This window comes from Canis lupus, chromosome 38 (genome assembly GCF_003254725.2).
Source record: "Canis lupus dingo isolate Sandy chromosome 38, ASM325472v2, whole genome shotgun sequence".
Classification (NCBI taxonomy): domain Eukaryota; kingdom Metazoa; phylum Chordata; class Mammalia; order Carnivora; family Canidae; genus Canis; species Canis lupus.
In genome coordinates this window covers 21,729,114-21,755,994 of record NC_064280.1, presented here as the reverse complement: position 1 = coordinate 21,755,994, position 26,881 = coordinate 21,729,114, and the positions used below count along the sequence as shown (strand labels likewise).

Sequence of the window (26,881 nt, the reverse complement as noted above, 5' to 3'; positions counted from 1 at the left end):
AAACCATGCAGAGATGAATAACTTTGTACATGTGTTGTTTTGCATCTTTGTGAGCATACTTGTGGGATAAATTTGTAGAAATGAAATTATACAAAGGGTATTACATTTTTAAGTTACCTCTACACCCAACATGGGGGTTGAACTTACAACCCTGAAGTCTAGAGTTGTGCACTCCATCCTCTGAGCCAGCCAGGCACCCAAAGGATGCTGCATTTTTTTTTTTTTTTAGATTTTATTTATTTATTCATGAGAGACACAGGGAGAGAGAGAGAGGCAGAGACACAGGCAGAGGGAGAAGCAGGCTCCACACAGGGAGCCTGAAGTGGGATTCAATCCCCAGGATCATGCACTGGGCTGAAGGTGGTGCTAAACCGCTGAGCCACGCGGGCTGCCCAGGTGCTGCATTTTCATAGACATTTCCCAGTTGTCGTCCAAAGAGGTTACAACCCCTCCAGCCACGTGTCAAATTCTCTGGCAAGTTTCGGAGTCTTGATAGAGTCAATTAGATCTCTAAGTTGTTTGCTTTCAGCCCATACTCCTTCCCAGATATTAAAGGGTTCTAGAACAACTTCTCCCTCAAAATTTGCATTGTTAAAAAAAACACATTATTTGGTGCTTTCTAATTTGTAACAGCCAAAAGTCAGCAACATGTACTTCTGACCAAGTTACTAGCCCAACTCTGAACAATCCCTGTTCCGTGGCTTCTGTATATTCCCTTAGAGTTCTACACACAGTACAGTTCTGTACCCAGCAAGCAGGAAAGAGATGGATGGCTGCAAGTACAGAAACTACTTCAAAACTTCTCTATAGATTACGAATTTCCTTTTTTTTTTATTGTGAATTTCTGATTCTATTTTCTTCCCCTCTATTGGGAACTGCTATTATATCTCCCACACACACAGCTTAAAAGAAGAATATTCTAGGGATCCCTGCGTGGCGCAGCGGTTTGGCGCCTGCCTTTGGCCCAGGGCGCAGTCCTGGAGACCCGGGATCGAATCCCACGTCGGGCTCCCGGTGCATGGAGCCTGCTTCTCCCTCTGCCTGTGTCTCTGCCTCTCTCTCTCACTGTGTGCCTATCATAAATAAATAAAAGTTTAAAAAAAAAATTAAAAAAAAAAAAGAAGAATATTCTAGATCAGAACCCTTCCTGCAGAACCTAGAATGAGTTGTATACAACCAAAATGACTAGAGAGACTTCAGTTTCTCACTACTTGTGATAATTAAATTTATATTTATTTGCATAACTAAGAATAAGCGAGGGCTGTCATGGAAACTGTAACATGATACCTGGGTGCTTGGACAACATGGAGGGTGGCCATAAAGTCTGAAAAACGATACTATTATTTTATCGTGTATTGAAATAGAATCTCCAGAAACCATTAATATGTATTCTTTTATGTTCCCAGGTTTCTTGGCAACCCTGAAATCTAGTACAGCGGTGAGGAGAGTTCAGGGAGAGTATGTGAGTAGACTAAGACTTCATTGTCAGGTACAGATGTTAACTAAGACTAGAAGGGATTTGCTCGGGAGGAGAGCAAGAAGAGGAGGATTAAGAGACTCCTAGATTGGGGTGCCTGGCTGCTAGACCATGTGACTCTTGTCCTGGGGTTGTGAGTTCAAGCCCCAAGTTGAAGATAGAGCCCACTTTAAAGGTTATAAAAAGTATTCAGCAAGACATTAAAAAAAAAAAAGAGAGGGACGCCTGGGTGGCTCAGTGGTTGAGCGGCTGCCTTCTGCCCAGGGTGTGATCCTGGAGTCCCAAGATCCAGTCCCACATCGGGCTCCCTGCATGGAGCCTGCTTCTCCCTCTGCCTGTGTCTGCCTCTCTCTGTGTGTGTGTGTGTCTCTCATGAATAAATAAATAAAATATTTTAAAAAGAGAGAGAGAGATTCCTAGATTGGTCTGCTGTTTCTCCATATTAGGAGTTTTGCAAACACACTGCTACCACATTCACAGCACTGCCGACACCAGATGTGTGTGTGGGTTCCACACCAAGCAGTTGTGTGATTCCACCTGGGCGTCCAACAATTTAGCTCATTTCTGACACAGTCCACCTAGAGATGATCGTGTCAGGTCCCTGAGGCGAAGGGCTCATTCCCACAAGGCTGTCCCCCGTCAACCACCCCCAGTTCCAGTGTCAATTGCTAAGTCCAGATTGTGACCTGTGCTTCAGACTGCTACCTGTAAGTGAGAGGTTCTTATGATTCCCTCCTGAGTTCTGTGAGCCACTCAAGCCAATTAATCAAACTCAAGGAGGAGTTTGAGTTTACTTTCAGTTTCCCAGTTTATTATAAAAGGATAAGATGAAGGATACAGGCATCCCAAATACAACAGAGGCGTGATCAATCATTAACTCCATTTCCAGCCCCTCCTCTCCAGAGAACGGGGTGGGGGGTGGGGTAGGGCTGGAAATTCCAGTCCTCTAATCAGGTGACCAGACCCCATCCAGGAGCCCACCTAGAGTTGCCTCAGAACAAAAGACACTCCTATTACCTGGGAAATTCCAAAGGATTTAGGAGCCCTGTGTCTGGAACTAGGGCCAGGGACCAAAGATCAGAGCAAAAGGCACTCCTGGTGTTCTTCTCACTTAAGAAATTACAAGGGTTTTAGGATCTCTGCCAGGAACAGGGATGGGAGGGGCAGAGACCAGTATACATATTATCTATCTTCTCACATGCTCACACATACAATAGTAAAAGAGAACTTATGTATTGTATAAAAGTCCTAGGATAAAGGTAACTGTTGGGCTGGTGGGACTGGGGACCTCAAAACGGCCGACCCCAGGCCAGCAACCTCCCAATAACGCTGCCTTGCCGCCCCAACATCTTCCCGCCTACGCTGCCTTGCTGCCCTACCCTAACTTGGCTTACAAGACCTGTAACCCTTGCCCTAATCAGAATGCCGCCCTGCCCCCATCTTCCCGCTGAAAACTCTTCATAGACCCTGCGGTTTGCCTGGGTGCGACTTGCCCGGCCCGTGGCTTCTCGCTCTCTCCCTCCCCTGGGGGCCGCGGAACTGCGCCCGAGAGGCGTCCCACTAAAAGCCTGTTTCGACCTACTTCTGCCTGGCCTCTCTATTCCATTTCACTACCGATCCGATTAAACCTGACAGTAACCACTAACCAAAAATACAAACTCTTCCTAAGTGCCAGAGGGTATGTTAAAAAGGGGGGAGGGGAGAGGAGGAAACAAATGAAATAGATCACATGGTGAAAGACCTTAATATATAAAAATATAACAGGAGGCGCCTGGGTGGCTCAGTCAGTTAAGCATCTGCCTTTGGCTCAGGTCATGGTCCCCAGATCCTGGGATTGAGCCCCTGGTCAGGGGCTTCTCCCTCTGCCTCTGCAGCTCCCCCCTTGCTTGGGTTCTCTCTCGCTTTCAAATAAATAAACAAAATCTTTTAAAAAATAGGGCATCCTGGGTGGCTCAGCGGTTTAGCGCCTCCTTCAGCCCAGGGTGTGATCCTGGAGTCCCGGGATGGAGTCCCACGTTGGGCTCCCTGCATGGAGCCTGCTTCTCCCTTTGCCTGTGTCTCTGCCTCTGTCTCTCATGAATAAATAAAATCTTTAAAACAATAAAATAAAAATATAACACGAAACAGGCAGATCTGAGGTCAAACATTGATTCCATCAATAAATATCTTAAGGACTCTTACTACGCCTGTTAATGGCTTTCACATCGACTGACAAAGCAAAACCCAGCAGTGTGCTGTGTAGATGAAACACATCTGAAATGAGAAGAATCGGGAAAGCTAAAAATAAATGACTGAAATAAAAATGTACCAGAGAGTCTTTTTGTTGTTGTTGCTTTTAACTGAAGCAGGGATTGCAATTTTAATGATCCAAGAAAGGATAATTCTGACCAAAAGTTTTTAAGAGAAAAACTTTTGCTGCAATTTTAAGAAAGAAGAGAAAATTAAATCTAATTCGAGGAGAAATAGAAGCACACCAGTAACTGGAGACTGTAACAGATTCCTCAGATCTAGAAAGATGAAGTGAACATGAAATCAGGGTATAGGGATCCCTGGGTGGCTCAGTGGTTTAGCACTTGCCTTTGGCCTAGGGCGCAATCCTGGAGTCCAGGGATCAAGTCCCACGTCGGGCTCCCGGCATGGAGCCTGCTTCTCCCTCATCCTGTGTCTCTGCCTCTCCCTCTCTCTCTATGTCTGTCATAAATAAATAAATAAATAAATAAATAAATAAATAAATAAATAAATCTTTAAAAAAAAAGAAATCAGGGTATATAGCAAACCTAAACGACATAATAAATAAGATGAATTTAGTGTGTATTAAACTCTGAATATGCTTTTTTTTTTCCAAATGCATTTTAAAGCATTCACAAAATCACAAGAACATAGCACATTCACATTTTAGGCCTCAAAAAAAGTCTCAGTATATTCCAAGGGGAAAAAAATAATAAAATGAATAGTATTCTCTGGCCACAATGTAATATAACTGGATATTAACAACAACAAACCGAAAGGGCTCTTCTAACAGGAAATGTAAAAACATGCTGTTAAACCACTCCTGGCTCAAAGGAGAAATGCAACACAAGTTGTAGAATTTTTTGAAAATAGTAATAATGAAAACTGGAATCTATGAGAAAAGTTAAAACAGCTATCAGAGAAATATTTACGATATTAAATATCTATATGAATTAAAGTAAAAATGAATAAATATTACAACTCAAGAAACTAGGAAAAAAAGGTTAAGCCAGTGACCACGGAGGGAAGGAATGAGTAAAAAGAAAGGCAGAGATCAATGGGTTTGAAAACAGCAACAAAAATAACAGTAATATCAGATGATGACTGGGATATGCAGCCTGGTTGCTATGGGGACTCAGACTTTGCCTCTTGCACCTCAAGGGGGCAGGAGGGGCTGGCCTCCTCCCCTCCATCCCCCAAAGGTCTAAGGTCGAGCCCCCGCGTCTTTGGCAAGACCCCAGTCCCAGCAGTCTCCTGATTCATAACCAGGCTGGACCACGTGCAATAGGGTGGAAACCAAACCGCTCTATGCCGAGTTATTTAAAAGAAAGGCAGGTTTTGTGGTGGGTTTTGTTTTTGTTTTTTGGTTGTTTGTAATGACTTTTTTTTTCTTTTAATAAAAGTATTTTTTGGGAGGGGGGACAAAAAGTAACACTAATAAATTCCAAACCCATTTCTTTGAAAAATAAAATTAACTTATTGCTAAACTACTCGAGAAAAAGGGAAATGGCACAAATACATGAAATTAGAAGTGAAGAGACACAGAAGAGGAAATTTTTTAAAAAAATTTAAAGATTTTATTTATCTATTCATGAGTGACACAGATAGAGAGGGACAGACAAAGCAGAGGGAGAAGCAGGCTCCACGCAGAAAGCCCGATGTGGGGCTCCATCCCAGGACTCCAGGATTACGCCCTAGGCCAAAGGCAGATGCTCAACCGTTGAGCCATCCAGGTGTTCCAGAAGAGGAAATTTTAAAGATATTCCATGTAAATATATTTGAAAAATTACATTAAATGAATAATCTTGTAGAAAACTCCAATTTAGGGCAGCCCTGGTGGCTCAGTGGTTTAGCGCCGCCTTCAGCCCAGGGCATGATCCTAGAGTCCCAGGATGGAGCCCCACATCCAGCTCCTTGCGGCGGGGCGGTTGGTGGGGGGGGAAGCCTGCTTCTCCCTCTGCCTGTGTCTCTCTCATGAATAAATAAATAAAATCTTTAAAAAATAAAAATACAGAAGAAAACAACCTAATAAACCTTATAGAAAACTGGGCTATGAGCCACCTGGGTGACTCAGTGGTTTAGCCTCTGCCTTCAGCTCAGGATGTGATCCTGGGGTCTGGGATCGAGTCCCACATCGGGCTCCCTGCATGGAGCCTGCTTCTCCCTCTGCCTGTATCTCTGTCTCTCTCTGTGTCTCTTATGAATGAATAAATAAAATCTTTAAAAAAATAGCATATCTTAAAAAAAAAAAGAAACTGGGCTAGCGTTATCATCAGGCATATCTCAGGAAAAGAAATAAATTGCTGTTAATGATATGAAAATGTACAACATTGTTCATAACTTTAAAAAAATGCACATTAAAATGACATGAAGGGGCAGCCCTGGTGGCGCAGTGGTTTAGCGCTGCCTGCAGCCCAGGGCGTGATCCTGGAGTCCCTGGATCGAGTCCCACGTCAGGCTCTCTGCATGGAGCCTGCTTCTCCCTCTGCCTGTGTCTCTGCCTCTCTCTCTCTGTGTCTATATGGATAAATAAATAAAATCTTTAAAATAAAATAAAATAAAATGACATGAAGATATGTATCTCACCCTTGAGATTGGCGTACATCTAAACTGTTGATAGCACACTCTGTTGGCCTGGCTGTGAGGAAGCAGGCACTCTGATATGCTGAGTGTGGAAATGCAACGAGTACAACTTCTACCACAGGGATTTGGCAATATCCAGCTGGCCCAACCAGCAATACCATTTTATTACCTTTTTATTAAGCAATTCTGTTGTAGGAAATGGTTGGGGTTTGGAGCCAATGGCCAAGAAAGAATTCTTGAGACATCAGTCCAAAATGGTGGTTTAAAATTTTTTTTTATTTTAAGATTTTATTTATTTGAGAGACAGAGAGTTCATGAAGTGGGAGGAAGGGCAGGGGGAGAAGAAGAAGGGAGCAGGAAGCCCAACTAGGGGCCAGATCCCAGGACCTGGGATCATGACCGGAGCCAAAGGCAGATGCTTAACTGACTGAGTCACCCAGGCGCCTGGCAAAATAGTGGTTTCATTAAAGCAAGGGGATAGGACCTACGGGGCAGAAAGAGCTGCACCAGGGTCCAGAGGAGTGACCCGACTATATTGCGAGTGGGGAGGGGCTTAGGGATAATGAAAGTCTCTAAGGAATTTTGGAAGCAAGATTTCCAGGATCCCAAGGGAGTTAGCTGTTGTTAGGAGAAGGCAATTTATTACCGTCTAATAAAACACTAGTCAGGAGACCCTGCAGATGTCTATCAGTGGGTCATATGCTTGGGGGATGATCGCCAACATATGTCTCGGAAGGTGGAGATAAAGGAAGTTTCCAAAGGAATTTTTGTATGTTTAAAGAAGACTTACAAAATCTTGGGGGGTGGGAGAGATAATGTTAAGCTAAGATTACATTTTGCCTTTAGCAAAGTATTAACTTGGAGACAGTTGAGTCCCCAGCAGGTCATACTGCCTGTTTCAAGGACTTGTCAAAGGGTTGTAAGTAGTAACAAAAATGTTCTTTTCTTTTTTTTTTTAAAGATTGTATTTATTTATTCATGAGAGATACAGACAGAGAGAGAGGCAGAGACACAGGCAGAGGGAGAAGCAGGCTCCATGCAAGGAGCCGGATGCGGGACTCCATACCAGCACCCCAGGGTCACGACCTGAGCTGGAGGCAGACACTCAACCACTAAGCCACCCAGGCGCCCAGTAAGAAAAATTCTCTTTCGTCTTTGCTTCTCACATCAATTCCACTTCTAGAAATCTATCCCAAAGATACTCCAAAAAAAATTATATATATATATATATATATATATATATATATATATATATATATAATATATATATGTGTATATAATATACACACACATATATACACACACACACAGACAGACACAAAGGAATGAATGTTACTAAATGTAGCACGGTAATAGCTGGAAACAACCTAAACTTCTGTCAATAAGACTATGGTACCTCCACACAAGGGAGTATTATGCAACTGTAGAAAGCAGTGAGGGGGTGCCTGGCTGGCTCAGTCGGGAGAGCATGAGACTCTCAATCTCAGGGTTTTGAGTTCAAGCCCCACCTTGGCATAGAGCCGACTTCCAAAAAAAAAAAAAAAAAAAAAAGGCAATGAGGAATATGCTACTATGGAATGATCATCAAGAAATAACTTTCGGGATCCCTGGGTGGCGCAGCGGTTTGGCGCCTGCCTTTGGCCCAGGGCGCGATCCTGGAGACCCGGGATCGAATCCCACGTCGGGCTCCCGGTGCATGGAGCCTGCTTCTCCCTCTGCCTGTGTCTCTGCCTCTCTCTCTCTCTCTCTCTCTCTCTGTCTCTCTCTGTGACTATCATAAATAAATAAAAATTAAAAAAAAAAAAGAAATAACTTTCATGGGATCCCTGAGTGGTTCAGCGGTTTGACGCCTGCCTTCAGCCCCGGGGCATGATCCTGGAGACCGGGAATGGAGCCCCGCATTGGGCTCCCTGCATGGAGCCTGCTTCTCCCTCTGCCTCTCTGTGTCTCTCATGAATAAATAAATAAAATCCTTAAAAAATAATAATAACTTTCAAAAACAAGAGAAAACTTTCAAGTGAATAAAGTGAGGTGTAGACTATGAAAAGTATGCTCTTGTTTATCTAAAAAAGGAGACTTAGGACACCCGGCTGGCTCAGCGGTGGAGCCTCTGCCTTGGGCTCAGGGCGTGACCCCGGGGTCCCAGGATCGAGTCCCGCATCGGGCTCCCCGCGTGGAGCCTGCTTCTCCCTCTGCCTCGGTCTCTGCCTCTCTCTGTGTCTCTCCTGAATAAGTAAAATCTTTTTTAAAAAAGAGAGAGCGAGAGCGAGTTGGCTACAAGGCAGAAGCTACATAACGGAGTTAGCGCCTCGGCTTGCTCTCGAGCTTAGGGCCCTCGCCTTTCGCGAGACGAGGTCGCCCCCTGGCGGAGGCTGGCTCTGCGGCCCCGACGCCCTGCGCCGCGCGGGGTCTCCCGCCTCCCGCCTTAGACTACGTAGGGAGCGGGGTCCCCAGCAGAGGGTGGGATGGAAGATTCTGAGCAATGGGAGAGCAAAGGGTCAGGGTCAGGTTCTAGAAGGAAGTTGGGGAGGGAGAGGGACGGGAAACCCGGGAGGCGCCGAGCCTGGAAGACTTAGGGGAGGAACTTGGGCTTCCTGTGGGTGGAGGGTGCCCGCCGCCTGCGGCTGAAGGAGGTGATTAACACGCTGACGTCACCTGGGGAGAAGCCCTGGGGAGGAGTGCAGGGGACGATAGGGGTTCTGGGGAACCTGGTGAGGTGTGCTGGCCGGGAGCCCGCAGCCGCGCTGACGTCGGGTTAGATGCTGTGATCAGATGCGCGAAAGCCTGGTCTTCCCAGAGCCTGGGCCGGGGAAAGGCCCTGGCACGGCCGCTTGGGCCCCTGGTGGGGAGGGCCGGGCCTCGGCCACTGTGAAAGTGGCCCCTGGGGGCAACGATGGGCGGATCCCCGCGTCCTGGCCACTCTCAGGTCTCCTCTGACCTCACCTCCTGGGAACTTACTCAGCAGCCAACTCCCCCCTCTGGAGTCGGGTCTCTAAGGGTGGAAGGCTCCTTCCCCACCCCGTCACTCTGGCCTCGCCCTTGGGTGAGAAGCTTGGGAGCGGCCGCCTCAGCGTGCATCTCCAATCCTCTTTCCAGTTTTCAATAGGAATCCAAAAGAAATAAACACTAAAAACAGGCAGGTTTCCTAAGTTCGTTTTCTGGTCCTGTAACATCTAACTCCTGAATTCACTCTTTGGCCCTAGCTAGCTGCAGAATGCGTCCAGGCAGCTGCACCCTGGAATAATTAGTTCCACCCATCCCCACACCTTTCTTTTTTTTAAAGATTGTATTTATTTATTCATGAGAAACACAGGGAGAGAGAGAAGCAGGCTCCATGCACATGGGACTTGGTCCCTGGACTCCAGGATCGTGCCCTGGGCCAAAGGCAGGCACTCAACCGCTGAGCCACCCAGGGATCCCCCCACACCTTTCTTTGTCCTGCCTTCACTTCTCTTTAAAAGGTGAATTTCAACAATAAATAAAAGATGAATTTCCAGACAATTCTGTAGGGAAGACCCTGGGCTCACTAGCTGTGGTAGCCCTTCCCGGGTGCAAAATGCAACATATTCTCTCGGAGCCCATCAGCGGGGAGCACCCTGATGGAGGAAGCGGGTGGAAAGACGCCTCGCAGGGGGCCGCCCCCAGATCACGATTTTTTTTCAGATCGTACTTTTTAATATAACAAAAAGTCTTCTGAACCTTATACAGTGGAGTGTTACTCAGCCTTAAAAAGGCGGGTGTTTGGTGTTTGTTGCAACGTGGGTGAGCCCTGAGGACAGGCCACCTGGTGAAACAGGCCGGGAATGATGGCATCGGTGAGTGCTCAGTCAAAATCCTGAGCGGGAAGCAGAAGGCTGGTGGCGGGGGCGCCTGGGTGGCAGTTAGATATCCGACTCTTGATGGTGGCTCAGGCTGGGATCTCAGGGGCATGAGATCAAGCCCCGTGTGGGGCCCAGGCTGGGCGCGGAGCCTCCTTAGGGTTCCCGCTCCCCCTGCCCGCCCCCCTCTGTGTGACGGTTATTCAATTGTATGGACGTAGTTAATGATGTCCTTTTGGAATATAGGTGAGGTGTGGTGTCCTGAGCAGACGACCCCAGAGACGTCTTTTGTGCTCAGTGGTGGTGGTTTTATGAAAGCCTGGGGACAGGGGACAGGTCCCACGGGCACAGAGAGCTGCCGCCTGGTGACGGCTGGTGACATTCTGGGGAGTTGGGGGAGGAAAGGAAGGGGGAGGCTTCAAAGGGATTTTCATGTGGCTAAGAAGACCTACGGGACCCTGGAGGCCTTGCTATTGTCACCTTACGGTCCTTTTCCCTCTAGCCAGGCGTTAACATCAGGACAGTCGGGAGCTTCCAGAGGAACGGGCCCTCTGCCCCTTCAAGTCTCCGCCCCTGGGCTGCAGGTGATCGGGACATTTAAGGGTGCCTGCGTTTCCTTCTGGAGCCAGGTTATGGCTAAAAACGCTTAGGGCAGCCCGGAGTGCCTGGGGATTGTCCCACACACCCCACCTGCGGGGAGGGGAGTCAGCCTCACTTTGTCCTCAACTCCCTCTGCTCCCTCATCACTAATACCGCGGGACTGTACGGGTCACAAGGGCCCAGATGGTAAGTTTTACGTTCTGTGTATTTCACCGCAACACAAAATTGAGGAAAAACAAGTCGTGCGTGCTGTGCACTTGGCTGAGGGCCACCAGGGAGGGAGCCGGGCCGGGACCCTGCAGCCAGAGCCTCTAGCCCCCGGCCCTGCCCTGAGCCCCTCTCTGAGCTTCCAGGTTCTTCCTTCTGCATCGGACATCACATCACGCAGTCATCATTCAGGCCTCGAAGCGCTCCTGAATTTTACCCCTTCCTTTTCCTCTCGTCAGGAACCAGGCACAGGGTCAGTCATTTCCTTAAAAAGTCTGGATCAGACTACTTTGATCATTTGCATCATTTTTCGAGCCATTAAAATATACCAGGGCCTCACCACTGCCCGCACGTTTCACTGATGGCTAATACCAGGCTGAGCGACAGGCACCAGAGAAACCTTGCGAAAGGAGTTTCACCAAGTAGACATTCAAAGAAACCCTTAGGATCTGACGCCCCCTGCACGTCCCCTCCCCCGGGAGCACTAGGCTTGTGACCGCCAGCTTCACAGCCACAGCTCAGCCCTTCTGCCCATGGGTCCTGTCCCGGTGCCACCCAAATAAACTTACTAAGTTGCAGCCGTCAAATGTCTCCAGAATTCTTTCTTGACCATCATGCTAGACGAGCTCACAGCAAAACGAGGATAGTATTAGTACATTTTACACAGGAGAAAACTGAAACCCAGGAAAGTCAAACAATTTGTCCACAGCAGCACAGCTAGGTGCAACTTTAAAACAATGATTATTTGGTTTCAGAAACAGTTCCCTGATATAATCCACCCCCCTGCCACTTCTAGATTAACATACTTTTTAATTGGGCATATAACTTCTCAGAATAAAAACTGTATTTCCTGGCCTGAATATTTCCTTCTATAATTAAAAAAAATTTTTAACTTAAAAAAAAAGACCCCTGAAATTATGGCCAGAAGACCTAAATTCTAATCTCCAAAATTAACTGGTTATGGCCTTACACAAATTATTAAGTTTCTCACTCTCTCAACTTTTACATTTTTCTAAATGAAAGAAAATAATTTATATACTCTTTTAAAGTAGTTGGAAAAGGACAAGAGCGACATTTTAGATTTTAAGTTCACATATAACATTACATTAGTTTCAGTTGAACAACATAATGATTCAGTATTTGTTTATTGTGAAACGATCACCACAATATTTAGTTAAAATCCATCCCCATATGTAGTTACAGAAAAAAAATTTTTTTAAGGTTTTATTTATTCATTCATGAGAGAGAGAGAGGCAGAGACATAGGCGAGGGAGAAGCAGGATCCCTGTGGGGAGCCTGATGTGGGACTTGATCCCAGGACCCCAGGATTATGACCTGAGCTGAAGGCAGGCGCTCAGCCGCTGAGCCACCCAGGTGCCCCCCAATTTTTTTCTTGTATGGACCTTTAAGGTCTACTTTCTTAGGAACTTTCAAATAGACGATACTATATTATTGTCCAGTCACCACACTGTACATCACATCCCTAGAACTTATTTTATAATGGAAAGTTTGTCTCCTTGATCTCCTTAACCCTTTTTGCCCACCCCCAACCTCTGCCTCTGGCAACCACCAATCTGCTATGAGCTTAGTTTTTTAGACTCCACATATAAGTGCTGTCATATGGTATTTGCCTTTCTCTGACTCATTTCACTGACCATAATGTTCTCAAGGCCCATCCTTGTTGTCACAAATGGCAAGATTTAATTCTTTTCTATGAGTAGTATCCCATTATAGACACACACACACCCCCCACATCTTCTTTATCCACTCATCCATCACTGGGGACTTCAGTTGTTTTCATATCTTGACTATCGTGAATAATACTGCAGTGAACATGAAAGTACAAACATCTTTTCAAGATAAGTGTTTGTGTTTTCTTTGGATAAATACCGGGAAGTGAATTACTAAATGATATTGTAATTCTATTTTTTAAAGATTTTATTTATTTATTTGGGAGAGAGAGAGCACAAGCAGGGGGGAGGGCAGAGGGAGAGGGAGAAGCAGGCCCCCTGCTGAGCAGGGAGCCTTGAACTGCGCTGAAGGCAGCCGCTTCACGGCTGAGCCACCCAGGCGCCCCAATTTTAAGTTGTTCCTGATTATCCTGCAGAATTGGTGCCCTGAACTGCCACTGTCACTGGGCACAACCAGTGCGGCTTGCATGTCTGACTCTGATACTCTCCCCACTGGCTCCAGGGACGTGTGAGCTGTGCAGTCACCTGTGACCCTGCACTTAGGAAGGCCATGCTCTCGGTTTGATGCTCTGCGGTTTCCATCCTGAAATTCCCAAGAATGTTTGAACAAGGGGCCCTGCATTTTCATTTTGCACTGGGCCATCCAAGTCACGTAGTCAGCACCGGGTGCTGGACACTGCACGCTGCTCATCAGGCCACTGTCACTGTCCCCTCTAGAGACTGGATAACCCTGATCAGGAATCACTCCCCGTCTTCCCTGCTGCTTCTCCTCACCTGTTCCCAATTCAAGATGCGGGACCGCAGCATCTAAACTGCAGAGTTTCCAGCTGCAGTGGGAACTAGAAATATGAATATCGAGTATTTTACGGTGGGAGGGAACTGTATCTTCTAAGGAGGAAGTGGGTGGGAGTCCTCCAAACATAGGAAGTAGGTTCAGAGGCTCAAGAGCCAAAGGGGATCACAGATGCTCAGTAAGATAGAACGACAGGTATATATAGATTTGTCCCATTCTTCGAAATAACTGTCTAATATTCTGCGGGAAGACATACTGGAACTCAGTCATTGCCCTGCTGATGGGCATTCATGATATTTCCACTTTTTTGCTACTACAGTGTTGTAACATATCTTTCTACATTTGGCCTCACGTACTTATGATTTTGTCTCAGTAAGCTAGGTTCTTAAGGGTGGCGTAGCTGGACAAAAGTGAATATGTCTATGTTGAGTATTTACTGCCAGATTACTTTTTTAAAAATATAGTATAGTAACTTACAGTCCCACCCACAACGAAGTGCCTTATTCCATCCTTCAAGTTTCTGAATATTACCACTCGTTTCTTTTTATTAGTCTGATGAGTGAAAAATGATATATCAGGGAAAATAAAAAGAAAAATGACATCAGTATTCTTTTAATTTCTGGTCTCTTGGCTACTAGCACCTTTTCACATGTTTATTAGCCACCTGGAGTTCCTTTTTTTACAAATTACCTATTCATATCCTTTCCTCATTTTTCTTTCATTTTCTCCCTTTTTCTTATCAATTTGTAGGTACTCTGTGTATTAGAGATACTCTATTAGTCATACGTGTTGGAAAATTTCTCAGAGTGTGTTTCTAGTTTTTTTTTTCTCTATGGTATGCTATCTTTAGTCTTAAATTTTTTTTAATTTTATTTATTTATTTGTGAAAGAAACAGAGAGAGAGAGAGAGAGAGAGAGGCAGAGACACAGGCAGAGGGAGAAGCAGGCCAATGTGGGACTCGATCACGGGTCTCCAGAATCATGCCCCCGGGCCGAAGGCAGGTGATAAACTGCTGAGCCACGCAGGGATCCCTAGTCTTAATTTTTTAAAGGTAGCTAAATATGTCTTTTCCCTTATGATTTCTCTTTTTGTTTTGTTATTCTTGCTTAAGAAAGTTTCACCATACATTTCTGTGTTGACTGGTTACAATAAGAACATTTAAAAACAAAACACTTTTTTTAAGGAAAAAAATCTAAAGACCATGAAAGAGTATGATGAAAACCAGTATTTTTAGGTCCAAATCTATTACCAACCTAGAGGCTCAGTCAAGTCACTGAATCTCTCAGTATCTCCCTGTCTTAGTTTTACAAGTAGAGGATAAAACCACCTGCCCTGCTGATGTCACAGGGTCGCTGTAAAGATAAAATCAGATTTTAAAAGAGTTTTGAAAAGTATAAATATGGGTTAGAAAAGTATAAGGTATTGGGGTACCTGGTTGGCTCCGTCGGTGGGGTGTGCCACTCGATTTCAGGGTCATGAGTTCAAGCCCCACGTGAGGTGTAGAGATTACTTAAATAAAACTTAAACAAAATAAAAATATAAGGTATTATTACTATCATGTGTTTTCCCTCTTTACTTGAAAGGTAATGTGATGAGTAAAAAGAGTCATGTTCCATCTTGTGCCAATTACTAAGCGCTGTGCCTCTGAGCTGCTTGTTTAGTTTCTGTAAGGTTCACTTTCCTCATTCTTAAAATAAGAGTTGGTCTCTAAGGTTTCTTCCTGCTATAAGGATCTGAAAATATTACAGCGAAAGCCCGAACAAGAAAGTTATGTGAATTTTTTCTTTTTGCATTAAAAGTATATTCTTAGGATCGAGTGCTTAACTATGTATCTTAAAGATATGTAAATGGAGAATGGGTTGGAAGAGGACAACTGTACATGCACGGACACTCATTTGGAGTCGTCCGCAGTGGCTTAGGTGAGGGATGGTGGTGGATTGAACCAGGATGAGAGCAAAGGAAACAAACAGTGAATTAGGCTTCAGTCTCACCTGATCATTTGGTCCATGTTGAGGTGTTTGTTAAGTCACAGAAAGCGCTGATATGATGGATAGATACAGGTACAAAAGCTTTAGTAGCAAAACCAAAATTTATTTCCCATCCTGATCCAAATTTGTTCTCCAATTTTCTTTTTTAAAAGATTTTTATTAATAAAAGATTTTTATTTATTTGAGAGAGAGAGAGCGCAAGCTGAGGGAGGGGCAGAGAGAGAAGCAGGCTTCTGGTGGAGCAGGGAGCCTAAATGCAGGGATCCATTCCAGAACCCCGGGATCATGACTTGAGCTGAAGGCAGACGCTTAACCGATGGAGCCACCACCCAAGTGTCCCTTCAATTTTATTTCTTAATACCAAGGCTCTTTCTAGTTCAGGCTAATATTTCGACATATGTACTGGCTCACAATTTACTCTTTATCCTCAAATATGTCTGTGTGGGGGGAAGGTAGCATATTTTATAACTGGTCCAACCTTGTTCCTAAGCCTCTGTCCCACAAGATGGGGAGAAACAGGGGAAAATCTAACTACCTAATTTAAGATCTCTCAGTTCCTTCCTGTTTTGCATAGTAGTGGTGATTGTATTTCCAAAGAGACCACATCAATATCTCCCATCCCAGGAACTGTTTTGCAATGTGAGCTGGGCATCCACCCTTGAAGAGGTGGAGTCTATTTCCTTTCCCTTTGAAACAGAGTTGGCCCTGATTACCTGTTAGAATGGGATGGAAGCCCTCATATGTAGCTTCTGGGGTACAAGCCTTAACAGATTTGTGGCTCCTGTCTGCCTTGGTTGGAACATTTCTCCTGGAAGTCCGTTGCATATAAGAGGTCTAGTCACCTTGCCAGAGACAGAGGCCACCATGGAGAGAGGCCTAAAGCTATCTTGATTGTTACAGCTCAAGCCAAACTCCCATCAGAACAGCCCAGCTTAAAAAAGAAAACAAAACAAAACAAAACAAAAACCAGCCGAGCTGACCCCGAGATTCTTTTTTTTTTTTTAAAGATTTTATTTATTTATTCATGAGACACACACAGAGGCAGAGACACAGGCAAAGGGAGAAGCAGGCTCCATGCAAGAAGCCTGCTGTGGTTGTCGATCCGGGTCTCCGGGATCACACCCTGAGCTCCAGGCGGCACTAAAACGCTGAGCCACCCAGGGATCCCCCCACATGCTCTTTTTTTTTTTTTTTTCCACATGCTCTTCTTAAATGTGATGTTGACATTCCTCCCAATGTGGGGTGGAATCTATATTCTCTCCTCTTGAATTTGGGTGGGTCTGTGACTAAGACGGAAGTAACACAAAGTTAAAAAAAAAAAAAAAAAAAAAAAAAAGATGTTCTCCTCTGCCATCTCTTAGGATGCTCTCCCTTGGAATCCAGCCGCCCTGATGTGAGGAAGCAGACCTATGGAGAGGCCACGTGGATCCCAGCCCACAGCCAGAATAACCTCCGAGCCCGTGAATGACTGCAGGTAATGCCAGCGCCAGCCTGTCAAATCATCTCTAAGGCTCTGTCTTCCAGCCGAAGTCCCAGAGATTTCCGAAGAGAAACTGTCCCCATTCTATTCTTTCCCGATTCTTGACCCTGGAGTGGCTCGTTACGCAGCAGTAATCAGAACACTGGGTCAACACCCTCAAGGCGGAATCTAGGTGCATGAGGAGCGGTCATGGGAGCAGAGGGAGGGAGGCAAGCTCAGGGCCTGTGGCTGACCCCTGGGACCTAGCTGCTGTCTAGTCTTTTCCTCTAGTTTCAGGCCCTGCCCAACGGGCTGCTTTGTCTCATTCTCTCCTTCCCTTGTTTACAGAAGGCGTTGTCTGGTCCCAGCGCCTTTCCTTGGAAGGTGATGGTTCAGTCTTTTCAGAATCCATTCTTCTCTTCCTCCTCCTCCAAACTCCCAGTGTGGCTGGATTCCCTGGATGGCTGGGTGTTCTCCCTTTTCTCAACTTTTTTTTTTTTTTTTTAAGATTTTAATTTATTCATGAGAAACAGAGAAGGCGGAGACACAGGCAGAGGGAGAAGCAGGCTCCCTGCAGGGCCGTGATGATCCAATTTAAAAAGGGATTTGTGGGGCCCCGGGTGGCTCAGTGGTTCGGCGTCTGCCTTCAGCTCAGGTGACCCTGAGGTCCTGGGATCGAGTCCCACATCCGGCTCCCCGCACGGAGTCTGCTTCTCCCTCTGCCTGTGTCTCTGCCTCTCTCTCTCTCTCATGAATAAGTAAAATCTTTAAAAATAAAAAATAAAAAGGGACTTGTGGACAATCTACAAATGACCTGGGTTTGCATCTAGAATGGAATCTCAGGTACGGGTCACAACTTTATTTCTTCATCTGTTGCATTTTGATGGTGATTATCTCCTCACATTGTTAAAATGATTAAATGACGTTGTAAATCATAATCCGATACAAAATAAATGAAAACAAAAATTAATTATTATGACTAAAAAAAGTGTATTGGCCAATTCAAGACCCTCCCAGCTGTGGCGAACCGCGGCGCCGTCCTACCCTAGAGTCCCAGGGAGCACACACAGGGGGTCCGAGCGGTTCTGGTCTTCCGCAGGCCGGGGGCCGGCGCCGGAGCCACGGGCGGCTGCGAGCACCTGCGGGCACCTGCGAGCGGCTGCGGGCGGCGGGTCAGGATGCGCCCTCTTCCCCGCCCGCGACAGCCCGGCTCCGCTCTGCTTCCCTTCCGCGCCGCGCTGCCCGTACCGCGTCACCAGGCCCTCGCTGCCGGGAACCGACACCAGCTCTTCCCGCCTTCCGGTCGTGACTCAGCCTCACTGACGGGAAGCCTCCCAACCTCTGGCGCGGGCAACCGAGCGGGCGCGGGGGCCTCCTCCGGCGGGGGCGGGGCCGGCCTGACGGGAGGCGGGACTTCCGCCGGCGGAGGCGGGGCCGGACCTAACAGGAGGCGGGACATCCGCCTGCGCGGGCGGGCCCGGACCTATCAGGAGGCGGAGCATCCGCAGACGGGAGGCGGGGCCGGTCGTAACTGGAGGTGAGGGAGGCGGGACATCCGCAGGCGGGGGAGGCGGGGGAGGCGGGGCCCGCGGTCGTTGGTTCTTCGCGGACTAACTGGGCGCCCCGGCTCGCCTCTTTCCGGAACCTGAAGCGTTGCACCTCGGGTTTGGAGTTTCCGAGATGTCCGGGTAGGCTGGCGGGCTTGGCTCCGGTGCAGGGCCGCGTCCCGGGCCAGGAAGGCGAATCCCCGCGTCACGAGTTAACGTTAACGTGCCCCCGTTTGTCTTTGTGGTGAAAGGTGACCCCTGTCACCCTGACCTGACGAGGCTGCTCATTCTTCATGACGTCTCGCGTCTTTTTACCGTACTTGAAGTTTGTGTTGCACTGCCCTGTCCTCTATTATTTTTTAAAGATATTTAATGGTTTTTTTTTTTTGTTTTGCTTTAAAGATTTTGTTTATTCATGAGAGACACCGAGAGGCAGAGACACAGGCAGAGGGAGAAGCAGGCTCCATGCAGGGAGCCCGACGCGGGACTCGATCCTGGGTCCCCAGGGTCACGCCCCGGGCCAAAGGCGGGCTCCAAGCCGCTGAGCCCCCCACCCAACCCCCGGGATCCCCCCTCCTCTATTTTTAAAAACACTTTAACATTCTCTAGTAGCTACTATGTGAACATAATAAAGCAAGTCCAGGGGATCCCGGGGGGCTCAGCGGTGGAGCGCCGCCTTCGGCCCAGGGCGTGACCCCAGGTCCCGGGATGGAGGCCCTCCGCGGGCTGCCTGCATGGAGCCTGCTGCTCCCTCTGCCTGTGTCTCTGCCTCTCTCTCTCTCTCTCTCTCTCTCATGAATAAATAAGTAAAATCTTTAAAAAAAAAAGTCCAAACCTCGACGTATATGCACGAAAAGTAAGTCTCCTTTCCGGCTCTGCCCCCCCCCCCCGCCCCGCCCCGTCCCCTCTCCAGAAGCAACCACAGTTAATCAGTTTCCTGTAGGTACTTGGTGGGTGATTCATACATGTGGATGTTTACATGTGCGTGCTGTGGCTCGAAGGAGAGCTTGGGAGCCAACCAGCAAGAAAGAATTCTGGAGACATTTTTGGGGTAAAAAGGTGGTTTTATTCTAACACAGAATAGGACCCATGGGCAGAAAGAGCTGCTGTGGGATTGTGAGCAGCAATCATTTTATACTTTGGGATTGGGGGAGGTTTCCAAAAGGATTTTTCCTATGTTAAAGAAGACTCACTGGATCCTGGAGGCCTGGCTATTGTCAAGGTAAGGAGGTCCCCCCCACCCCAACAAGGCCTTAGCATTAAGTTTGGGTGTTCTTGGGAGACTGTTACACTGCCTCGGTCCAGGATTTGTCAATGGGCTGCAGGTTGTAAGGAAACTTAATTTTATCTACATTTCTTTTTGCCTTTGTTCTCCACATCACATGCTTATTATATATTCTCCATTTTCCCTCACCCACGTACCCTACACCCAAGTCTTTTAGAATTAACATAACTTGGAGCCCCTGAAGGAGTCCAAAAGCTAGGTGCTATGCAGAGTTCTGTGGTTGGCCTTCAAGGTACTTCTAGCTTTTTGACAGTTGAGGCAGAAGGCCCAACTATGGGAATTACAGGTGCATTCCTGGCCTTCGCTATGCATGGGCTGTTTCTAAACTAAAGGGAGAGGCTTGTCTCGTCTTCTAACTGGAGTTGGGCAGGATGGTGATGCCTGACACTCCTGACTTGGCCAGATAGAGCCCATTTCCCAGCAGCGTGTGAAGCTCTTGCCCGAAGTCCCGAAGCTTGAGTAGGATTACTGGCCTGGGTAGAGTGGCCTCTCGGAAAGCCAACGCTGCTTTTGCATCAGTGGGAGATCCCTGGGGCCCCCGTGAATAGGTCACAGTGGTGCATGTTGCAGGTGAACTGGGAGCCCCTGGGCCCTGAGACCTCCACCCAGCCAGACCTGAAGGCGTTGTCAAAGGTTCTTGGTGTTGTCACAACAACATATTCAAGGACAGACACACAGCACAGTGGACGGATAACACAAGCAGGAAAACTTATTAAAGTGAGAAGTACATTCTCGAGATATGAGAGCCGCCAAGCTCGAGGGAGAGGGAGAGGGAGAGAGAGAGAGAGAGAGAGAGCACGCTGCATGCCCTGGTGGTTGGGTTCCTATCTTTTGTTGACAGTTGTTAACTAGGGGATGGAATATGCATTACTTGGGGTGGGAAGCAGGGTTCTCCCCTTTTTCTTCCGAAGTTGGTCAGGGGTTTCAGTCATAGTGATGTAGTTTGGGAACAGAGGTGAGGTGTGGTGGGGTGAGGTCCCGACAACCAAGAAGGAAAGCTTGAGACGTCTTTGGTGCTCAGTGGCGGTGGTTTTATGAAAGCAGGGGGACAGGTCCCACTGGGCACAGAGAGCTGCCACCTGCTGTGATGAGCTAGGCTGGTGACACACTTGGGAGTTGGGGGAGGTAAGGAAAGGGGAGGCTTCAAAGGGATTTTCATATGGTAAAGAGGATCTACAGGACCCTGGAGGCCTTGCTATTGTTAAGGTTGACTTTCCCTCTAGCCAGGCCTTAGCCTCAGGACAGTTGGGTTCTTCCCGGAGAAACGCGGCCTTCTGCCCCTTCAAGTCTCTGCCCCTGGGCTGCAGGTGATTGGGACATTTAAGGGTATCTATCTGCATTTCCTTCTGGAGCCAGGTTATGGCTAAAATGCTTAGGGCAGCCCGGAGTGCCTGGGGATTGTCCCACACACCCCACCTGCGGGGATGGGGGGGTCAGCCTCCGCTTTGTCCTCAGCTCCCTCTGCTCCCTCATCAGTGGCATCCTCCACTGTAGGCCCGGCTGGCTTGATCCGGCTTCCTGTGGAGGGCTCCAGGACAGGCCTGTGACCTTCCCATAGCTGTGTAGTGAAAGGTGGCTTCCTCCTTGCTGGCTTCTAGGTCTCCTGTTAGAGCCTAACATGCCGACTACTGCGCTCAGGCCCCAAACGCCTGTGACCCAGGCATTTCCTTATTTCTTGGCAAGCCTTGCTGATTCTATCCTGAAACGCTTCAGAAGGCTCATCCTACTTTCCTCGGACCTGGGGTGACAGCAGCCTGGGCCCCGCATGACAGCCGAGAAGGGAGCAGGGTGAGAAGACCACAGTGCTATGAGCTTACCTCCAACCCCCCTGGGAAGTCACGGACTCGTTTGCTCCCGGGTACCAGGTCTGTCTCCCTGTCCCTGGATTTCCCTTTTGCGTCCCACCAAGGATCAGGCTTTGGAAGCTCCTGGCCAGTCGGGGTGGTGCAGGCCTGTCACCCTACTAACTCTTCGTACTCTCCATAAAGCCCTGAAATATTCTGAGCAGCAGGGAGGGAGTCCGTTCAAGGTCCGCAAAGCTCTGATGCGCCCCCTTCTCTTCCCCAACCTTCTGGCATCTGGTCAGAAAGGAGCTAGTGGTCACCCAGCAGTGCCAGAGCAGCTGGTCTGGAGCAAGGCTGAGGGAGAGCCGTCAGCCACCTGGGACTCCTGGTAAGACTGAAGCAGGGCCACCGGAGGAGCTGCAGTTACTCCTTGCCTACTGCTGGTTGGCTGTAGTTTATGTTTTTCTCGGATCCCTTCTCTCTGCCCTGCTGTGCCTCGCAGGGATATGGATTTCCCCCTGCTCTCACCTCTTGCAAAGCGAAAGCCAAATTTCTCACATCTTACAAGGCGTTCTACTGCCCTCTAGCTCTCTCTTGATACAGTCCCAGGGGTCTTTTTGCTACTCCTGGAATGCAGCAGCTCCTGCCATAGGACCTTTGCACTTCCTGCCCCTCAGCCTGGAAGCTGGGCACCCACCTATCTGGGCTAGTTTCGTCACTTTTTTCAGGTTTTGACATTTTATTTTACTGTATTTGACACAGAGAGAGTGAGCAAGCATGAGCGCAAGCAGGGAGAGCAGCAGGCGGAGGGAGAGGGAGAAGCAGGCTCCCTGAGGAGCAGGTATACAGGGCTTCAGGGGCTTGATCCTGGGACCCTGAGATCATGACGTGAGCCAAAGGCAGACACTTAACTGACCAAGCTGCTCAGGTGCCCCTTCTTTCAGGTTTTAATTCAAAAGTCACTTTCCCAGGGGCCCTTCCTTGGCCATGTATCTAAAACTTGCCATACACCACCCCCCACACCCATTCACCCCACCAGTGTCCCATCCTGCTGCTCTCTAGTCCCCCTCACTCCTTATCATCACTGAATATACTATATACTTTATCTTTTTTATTCTCAGTCTCACCCACTAAGACGTAAACTCCATGCTGTCAGGGATTTGTTTTTGTCTCTCTTTTTGGCGTGACTGAATCCCCAAAGGTTAGAAAAATACCTGGCACCCAGGCACTCTATAAATCTGCGTTTACTAGAGGACATATGACGGTGTTGGTTGTCATAGCAGGGAGTGCATGGGGGAAAGGAAAGTAAAATGGGCGGATGCCCACTATAAAAATATTTACAGCAGTTAGAAACAAAAGTCTAAATGTACAGACAGCAACATGAGTAGGTCATAAAGTCACAGTGCCCGGTGCAGAAATTACACACAGAACCACTGCACATTTTACAAGGATACGTACAAATCCAAGATACATATCAAACAGTGGGGCTGGGCAGAGGGAATAGAGATAAGCAAAAAAAAATTAAGAGAAAAGAAAAATAAAGTTTTGTACCCATCCAGGTGGATAGAGGACAGCGAAATGAGATTAGCACTGTACCTGAGGTCCACTCAAAAATTATTTAATGTTGTGAATATATATTTTTGTTTCATACAAACTTTTTAAAAAGATCTTTTTATTTATTTATTTTATTTATTTTATTTATTTATGATAGGCACACAGTGAGAGAGAGAGAGGCAGAGACACAGGCAGAGGGAGAAGCAGGCTCCATGCACCGGGAGCCCGATGTGGGATTCGATCCCGGGTCTCCAGGATCGAGCCCTGGGCCAAAGGCAGGCGCCAAACCGCTGCGCCACCCAGGGATCCCCTAAAAAGATCTTTTTTAATTCCAAAAAAATTGTTTTAAGTAATCTCTGCTCCCAGTGTGGGGCTCAAACTCATAACCTCAAGATCAAGCATCACATGTTCTACCAGCAGAGCCAGCCAGGCACCCCTTGTACAAACTTTTTTAATAAAAAAACTTTAAAATACATATTTTAAATGTATTAAAATACATTAATTTTTTAATGTATTAAAAAATTAGCGCTGGGGGGGCGCTGGGGGGGATCGTTCAGTCAGTTGAGTGTCTGCCTTGGGCTGGGGTCATGATCCCAGGGTCCTGGGATGGAGCCCTAGTGAGGGTCCCTGCTCTGCCTGAAATCTGCTTCTCCCTCTCCTGCTGCCCTTCCCCCATTTCATGTGCTGCTCTCTTTCTCTCTCTCTTTTTTTTTTCTTTAAAGATTTTATTTATTCATGATAGACATAGAGATAGAGGCAGAGACATGGGCAGAGGGAGAAACAGGCTCCATGCAGGGAGCCCGACACAGGACTCGATCCCAGGACCCCGGGGTCACATCCTGAGCCAAAGGCAGATGCTCAACCACTGAGCCACTTGGGCATCCCTATATTGGCATATTTTTAAAGGCTTTTAATATTTAAAAATATTTTTTTATGAAGGAAGTGACCCATGATGGTCAGTGAGCCACAGGCTAGCCACAATTAAGACAATGAACATACTCATCACTTCCCCCCTTAAAATTTCCTTGGGCCCCTTTTAATTCATCACCTGACATTTACCTCCCACTCTCCGAGCCACCTCGGATCTGCTTCTGTCTTTATAGTTTTCATTTTCTAGAGTTTTATATGAATGGAGTCACACAGCGCTCTGGTTTTGGTTGGGTTTTCACCCAGCATAATTATTTCAAGAGCCATGGTGTGTCAAGGGTTCATTCCCTTTTCGGGGGGCGGAGGGTCACCGGCACTCTGTCGCAGGGGACACCACAGTTCACTGTCACCTGTTAAATGGCCTTTGGGTTGTGCCTGGTGCTCTCTTTCCACTTGGTAAATACCAAGAATTAGAATGGCTGAGACCTATGGTAGGAGTTTAACTTGTAAAGAAGCTGCAAGTGGATTTTGCATTCACAGCAGCAGGGCAGGAGCGCGGCTTCCCCTGCAGGCTCCGGGGGCAGCTCCCGGGTGGGGCAGCCCTTGTCCCCCCGCCTGGCCGTGTCCAGCGTGTTTGAACTTTGTGCTCCCCTAATAAACGATGGTGAACACCTTTCGTGTGATCCTTTGCCTCTCATCTGTCTTCTTTGGTGACGTGTGTGTGCAAACTGCCCATTTGGGGGGAGGACGGGGTTGGATAGTGACAATGACTAATTAGAGGAAACCCTATTGCATCCACCTGACCGAGAGCCGACGGCGTACGGAGTCCCCGTGGGGAGAGGCCGCGGAGACCGAGAAGGGCCATCACCGCTGGGGACCGGGACCCGGACCGGGGGCGGGTGGAAGCTCAGACGGAGAAGAGAAACCAGTAAAGGCAGGTGGGGGCGGGGGGGGGGGCGGCAGGGCTCCTCTGTCCTGCGGGCCGTCCTCGGGGAAAGCCAGCCCGGCCGACTCCCCGGAGGAGGCGCGTCCGCCGCGGTCCCCACCGAAGGGACCGGCACCGGGCGGAGTCTGACCGGGAACCCGGCCGTCGGGGGTCCGGCTGCAAGCGGGGGCTCGTTCTCTGCGCGGCCAGCGTGCGTTCCCTCTCCGGGGCCGGAAAAGGACGCGTCGCGGCCAAAACATACGCGTGTTTCCGCCCGGTTTCGAACCGGGGACCTTTCGCGTGTGAGGCGAACGTGATAACCACTACACTACGGAAACCGGCCGGCAGCGGGCGCCTGCGCAGCGGCCTTGGCTGGGGCGGCTGGGGGCCGCGGGGCGCTGGGAGCCGCGGGGCGCTGGGGGGGCGGGGTGCTGGGAGCGGGGCGCGGGGGGGCCGGGGTGCTGGAGGGGGCGCTGAGAGCGGGGCGCTCTGGGGGGCGCTGGAAGCCGCGGGGCGCTGGGGGCTGCGGGGGGCGCTGGGGGCCGCTGGGAGCCGCGGGGCGCTGGGGGCTGCGGGGGGCGCTGGGGGGCGCTGGGAGCCGCGGGGCGCTGGGGGCTGCGGGGGGCGCTGGGAGCCGCGGGGCGCTGGGGGCTGCGGGGGGCGCTGGGAGCCGCGGGGCGCTGGGGGCTGCGGGGGGTTCTGGGGGGCGCTGGAAGCCGCGGGGCGCTGGGGGCTGCGGGGGGCGCTGGGGGCCGCTGGGAGCCGCGGGGCGCTGGGGGCTGCGGGGGGCTCTGGGGGGCGCTGGGAGCCGCGGGGCGCTGGGGGCTGCGGGGGGCGCTGGGGCCGCTGGGAGCCGCGGGGCGCTGGGGGGCGGTGCTGGGAGCGGGGCGCTGCGGGGCGCTGGGGGCCGCGGGCCTGACCGCCGGCGCCCCCTGCAGGCAGCCTCGGCCGTCACGGCGCTCCTCGCCGGGCCCCGCGGCTGCGCCCCGGGTCGGGGGGCGGGGGGCGGGGGTGAGGGGGGAAGCAGGGGGCCGGCGCCGGCTCCGCCGGGTGCGGAAAAGCGGCTTCCGTCCGAGACAAGGAGAACACTGGGTGTTGGCCCTTGCGGAGGACGCCTCCGTCCCGCCTCCCGTGTCTTTCCCCCGCGAGTCCCCTTCACGCCTCACGCTCGGTGTCTGCGCCCCAGACGTGGGGGGTCCCGCCTGGGCCCCGGCGCCCTGGCCCTGCCGGCAGCGCGGTGCTGACCCTGGAGCCGCCGGCGTCGGCCCCACAGGTGCACCTGCGCCTGCCGGACCAGCTGGGCCGCGCAGGTTCCCTCGGCCGCCTGCTGGGGCTGATACCGGTGGCGACTCGGGAAGGGCCTGGAGGGAGGCCTGGGTCGGGTGCCTGGGCGGGGGCGGGGGGCACGGGCTTTCCGTGTGGGCCACCCCCACCCCAGCACCGCCCTGTGGTCCCCAACCGCGGAGCCCCGCCAAGCCCCTACCTAAGGGACTGTTTCTGGGGAGGCCTCATCAGGTAGGAACGATCCATTATCCTCTCTCCAGAGGAGGGGGGCTGTCGCTGACATTTCCAAGCTTCCAACCATCATGGTTTTTCTGGGGACTAGGCCCCATCCTGAAGCTCTCCAGGGGCCCCCAGGAGTCCCCTCGTCAGAAAAGAACACGCGCCCACCCAGGAAATTCCGCGGGGTTCGGAGCTCTGTGCCAGGAGCCAGGTCTAAGAACCAATGTTAGGACAAAAGAGCGTCCTAGCACCTTTCCTTAGGTGTAATTTCTTAGGAAATTAGAGGTTTTAGGAGTCCTGGCCGCCGGCCTGGCATGAAGACCCAGGTGTGCGTTTCTTGTTAAATCACAAGATCATATTACCTATGCGGGGGCTCTGGGGGGGGGGGGTGCGGAGGAGTTGGGGCTCTCAGTGGAGACCCAACTAAGGCTTAGAAAGTTGGAGAACGGTGAAGTCACTCCAAAGCGCAGAGCTCAGCAGGACACTCGGCTCAGGAAAGGTCTTCCGGGGCTAGGATGGCACCAACGAGTGCTGGATAAAAGGCGAAGGCGGCCAACCAGCCGCACCCCA

At 49.6% G+C, this 26,881-nt stretch overlaps 1 protein-coding gene and 1 non-coding gene across 3 annotated transcripts in view; one reads left to right on the top strand and one right to left on the bottom strand.

The window, feature by feature from the left end:
- The window catches only part of SDHC (succinate dehydrogenase complex subunit C), a 66,222-nt gene extending 48,406 nt beyond the window's left edge, over positions 1-17,816 (top strand). Inside the window, exons 6-7 of one of the 2 annotated variants that reach the window (XM_049106846.1) lie at positions 1,407-1,462; positions 16,749-17,816. In XM_049106846.1, the coding sequence (XP_048962803.1) occupies positions 1,407-1,424 (18 nt within the window). In that variant the 3' untranslated portion in view covers positions 1,425-1,462; positions 16,749-17,816. Of the gene's footprint in view, positions 1-1,406; positions 1,883-16,748 lie in introns of those variants that run through there. The other variant, XM_049106845.1, reaches the window with a different exon arrangement.
- A 7,257-nt stretch (positions 17,817-25,073) lies between these two features.
- On the bottom strand, positions 25,074-25,146 carry TRNAV-CAC (transfer RNA valine (anticodon CAC)). The gene has a single exon. It is a non-coding gene; the product is annotated as a tRNA-Val (tRNA).
- Positions 25,147-26,881: the final 1,735 nt, after the last annotated feature.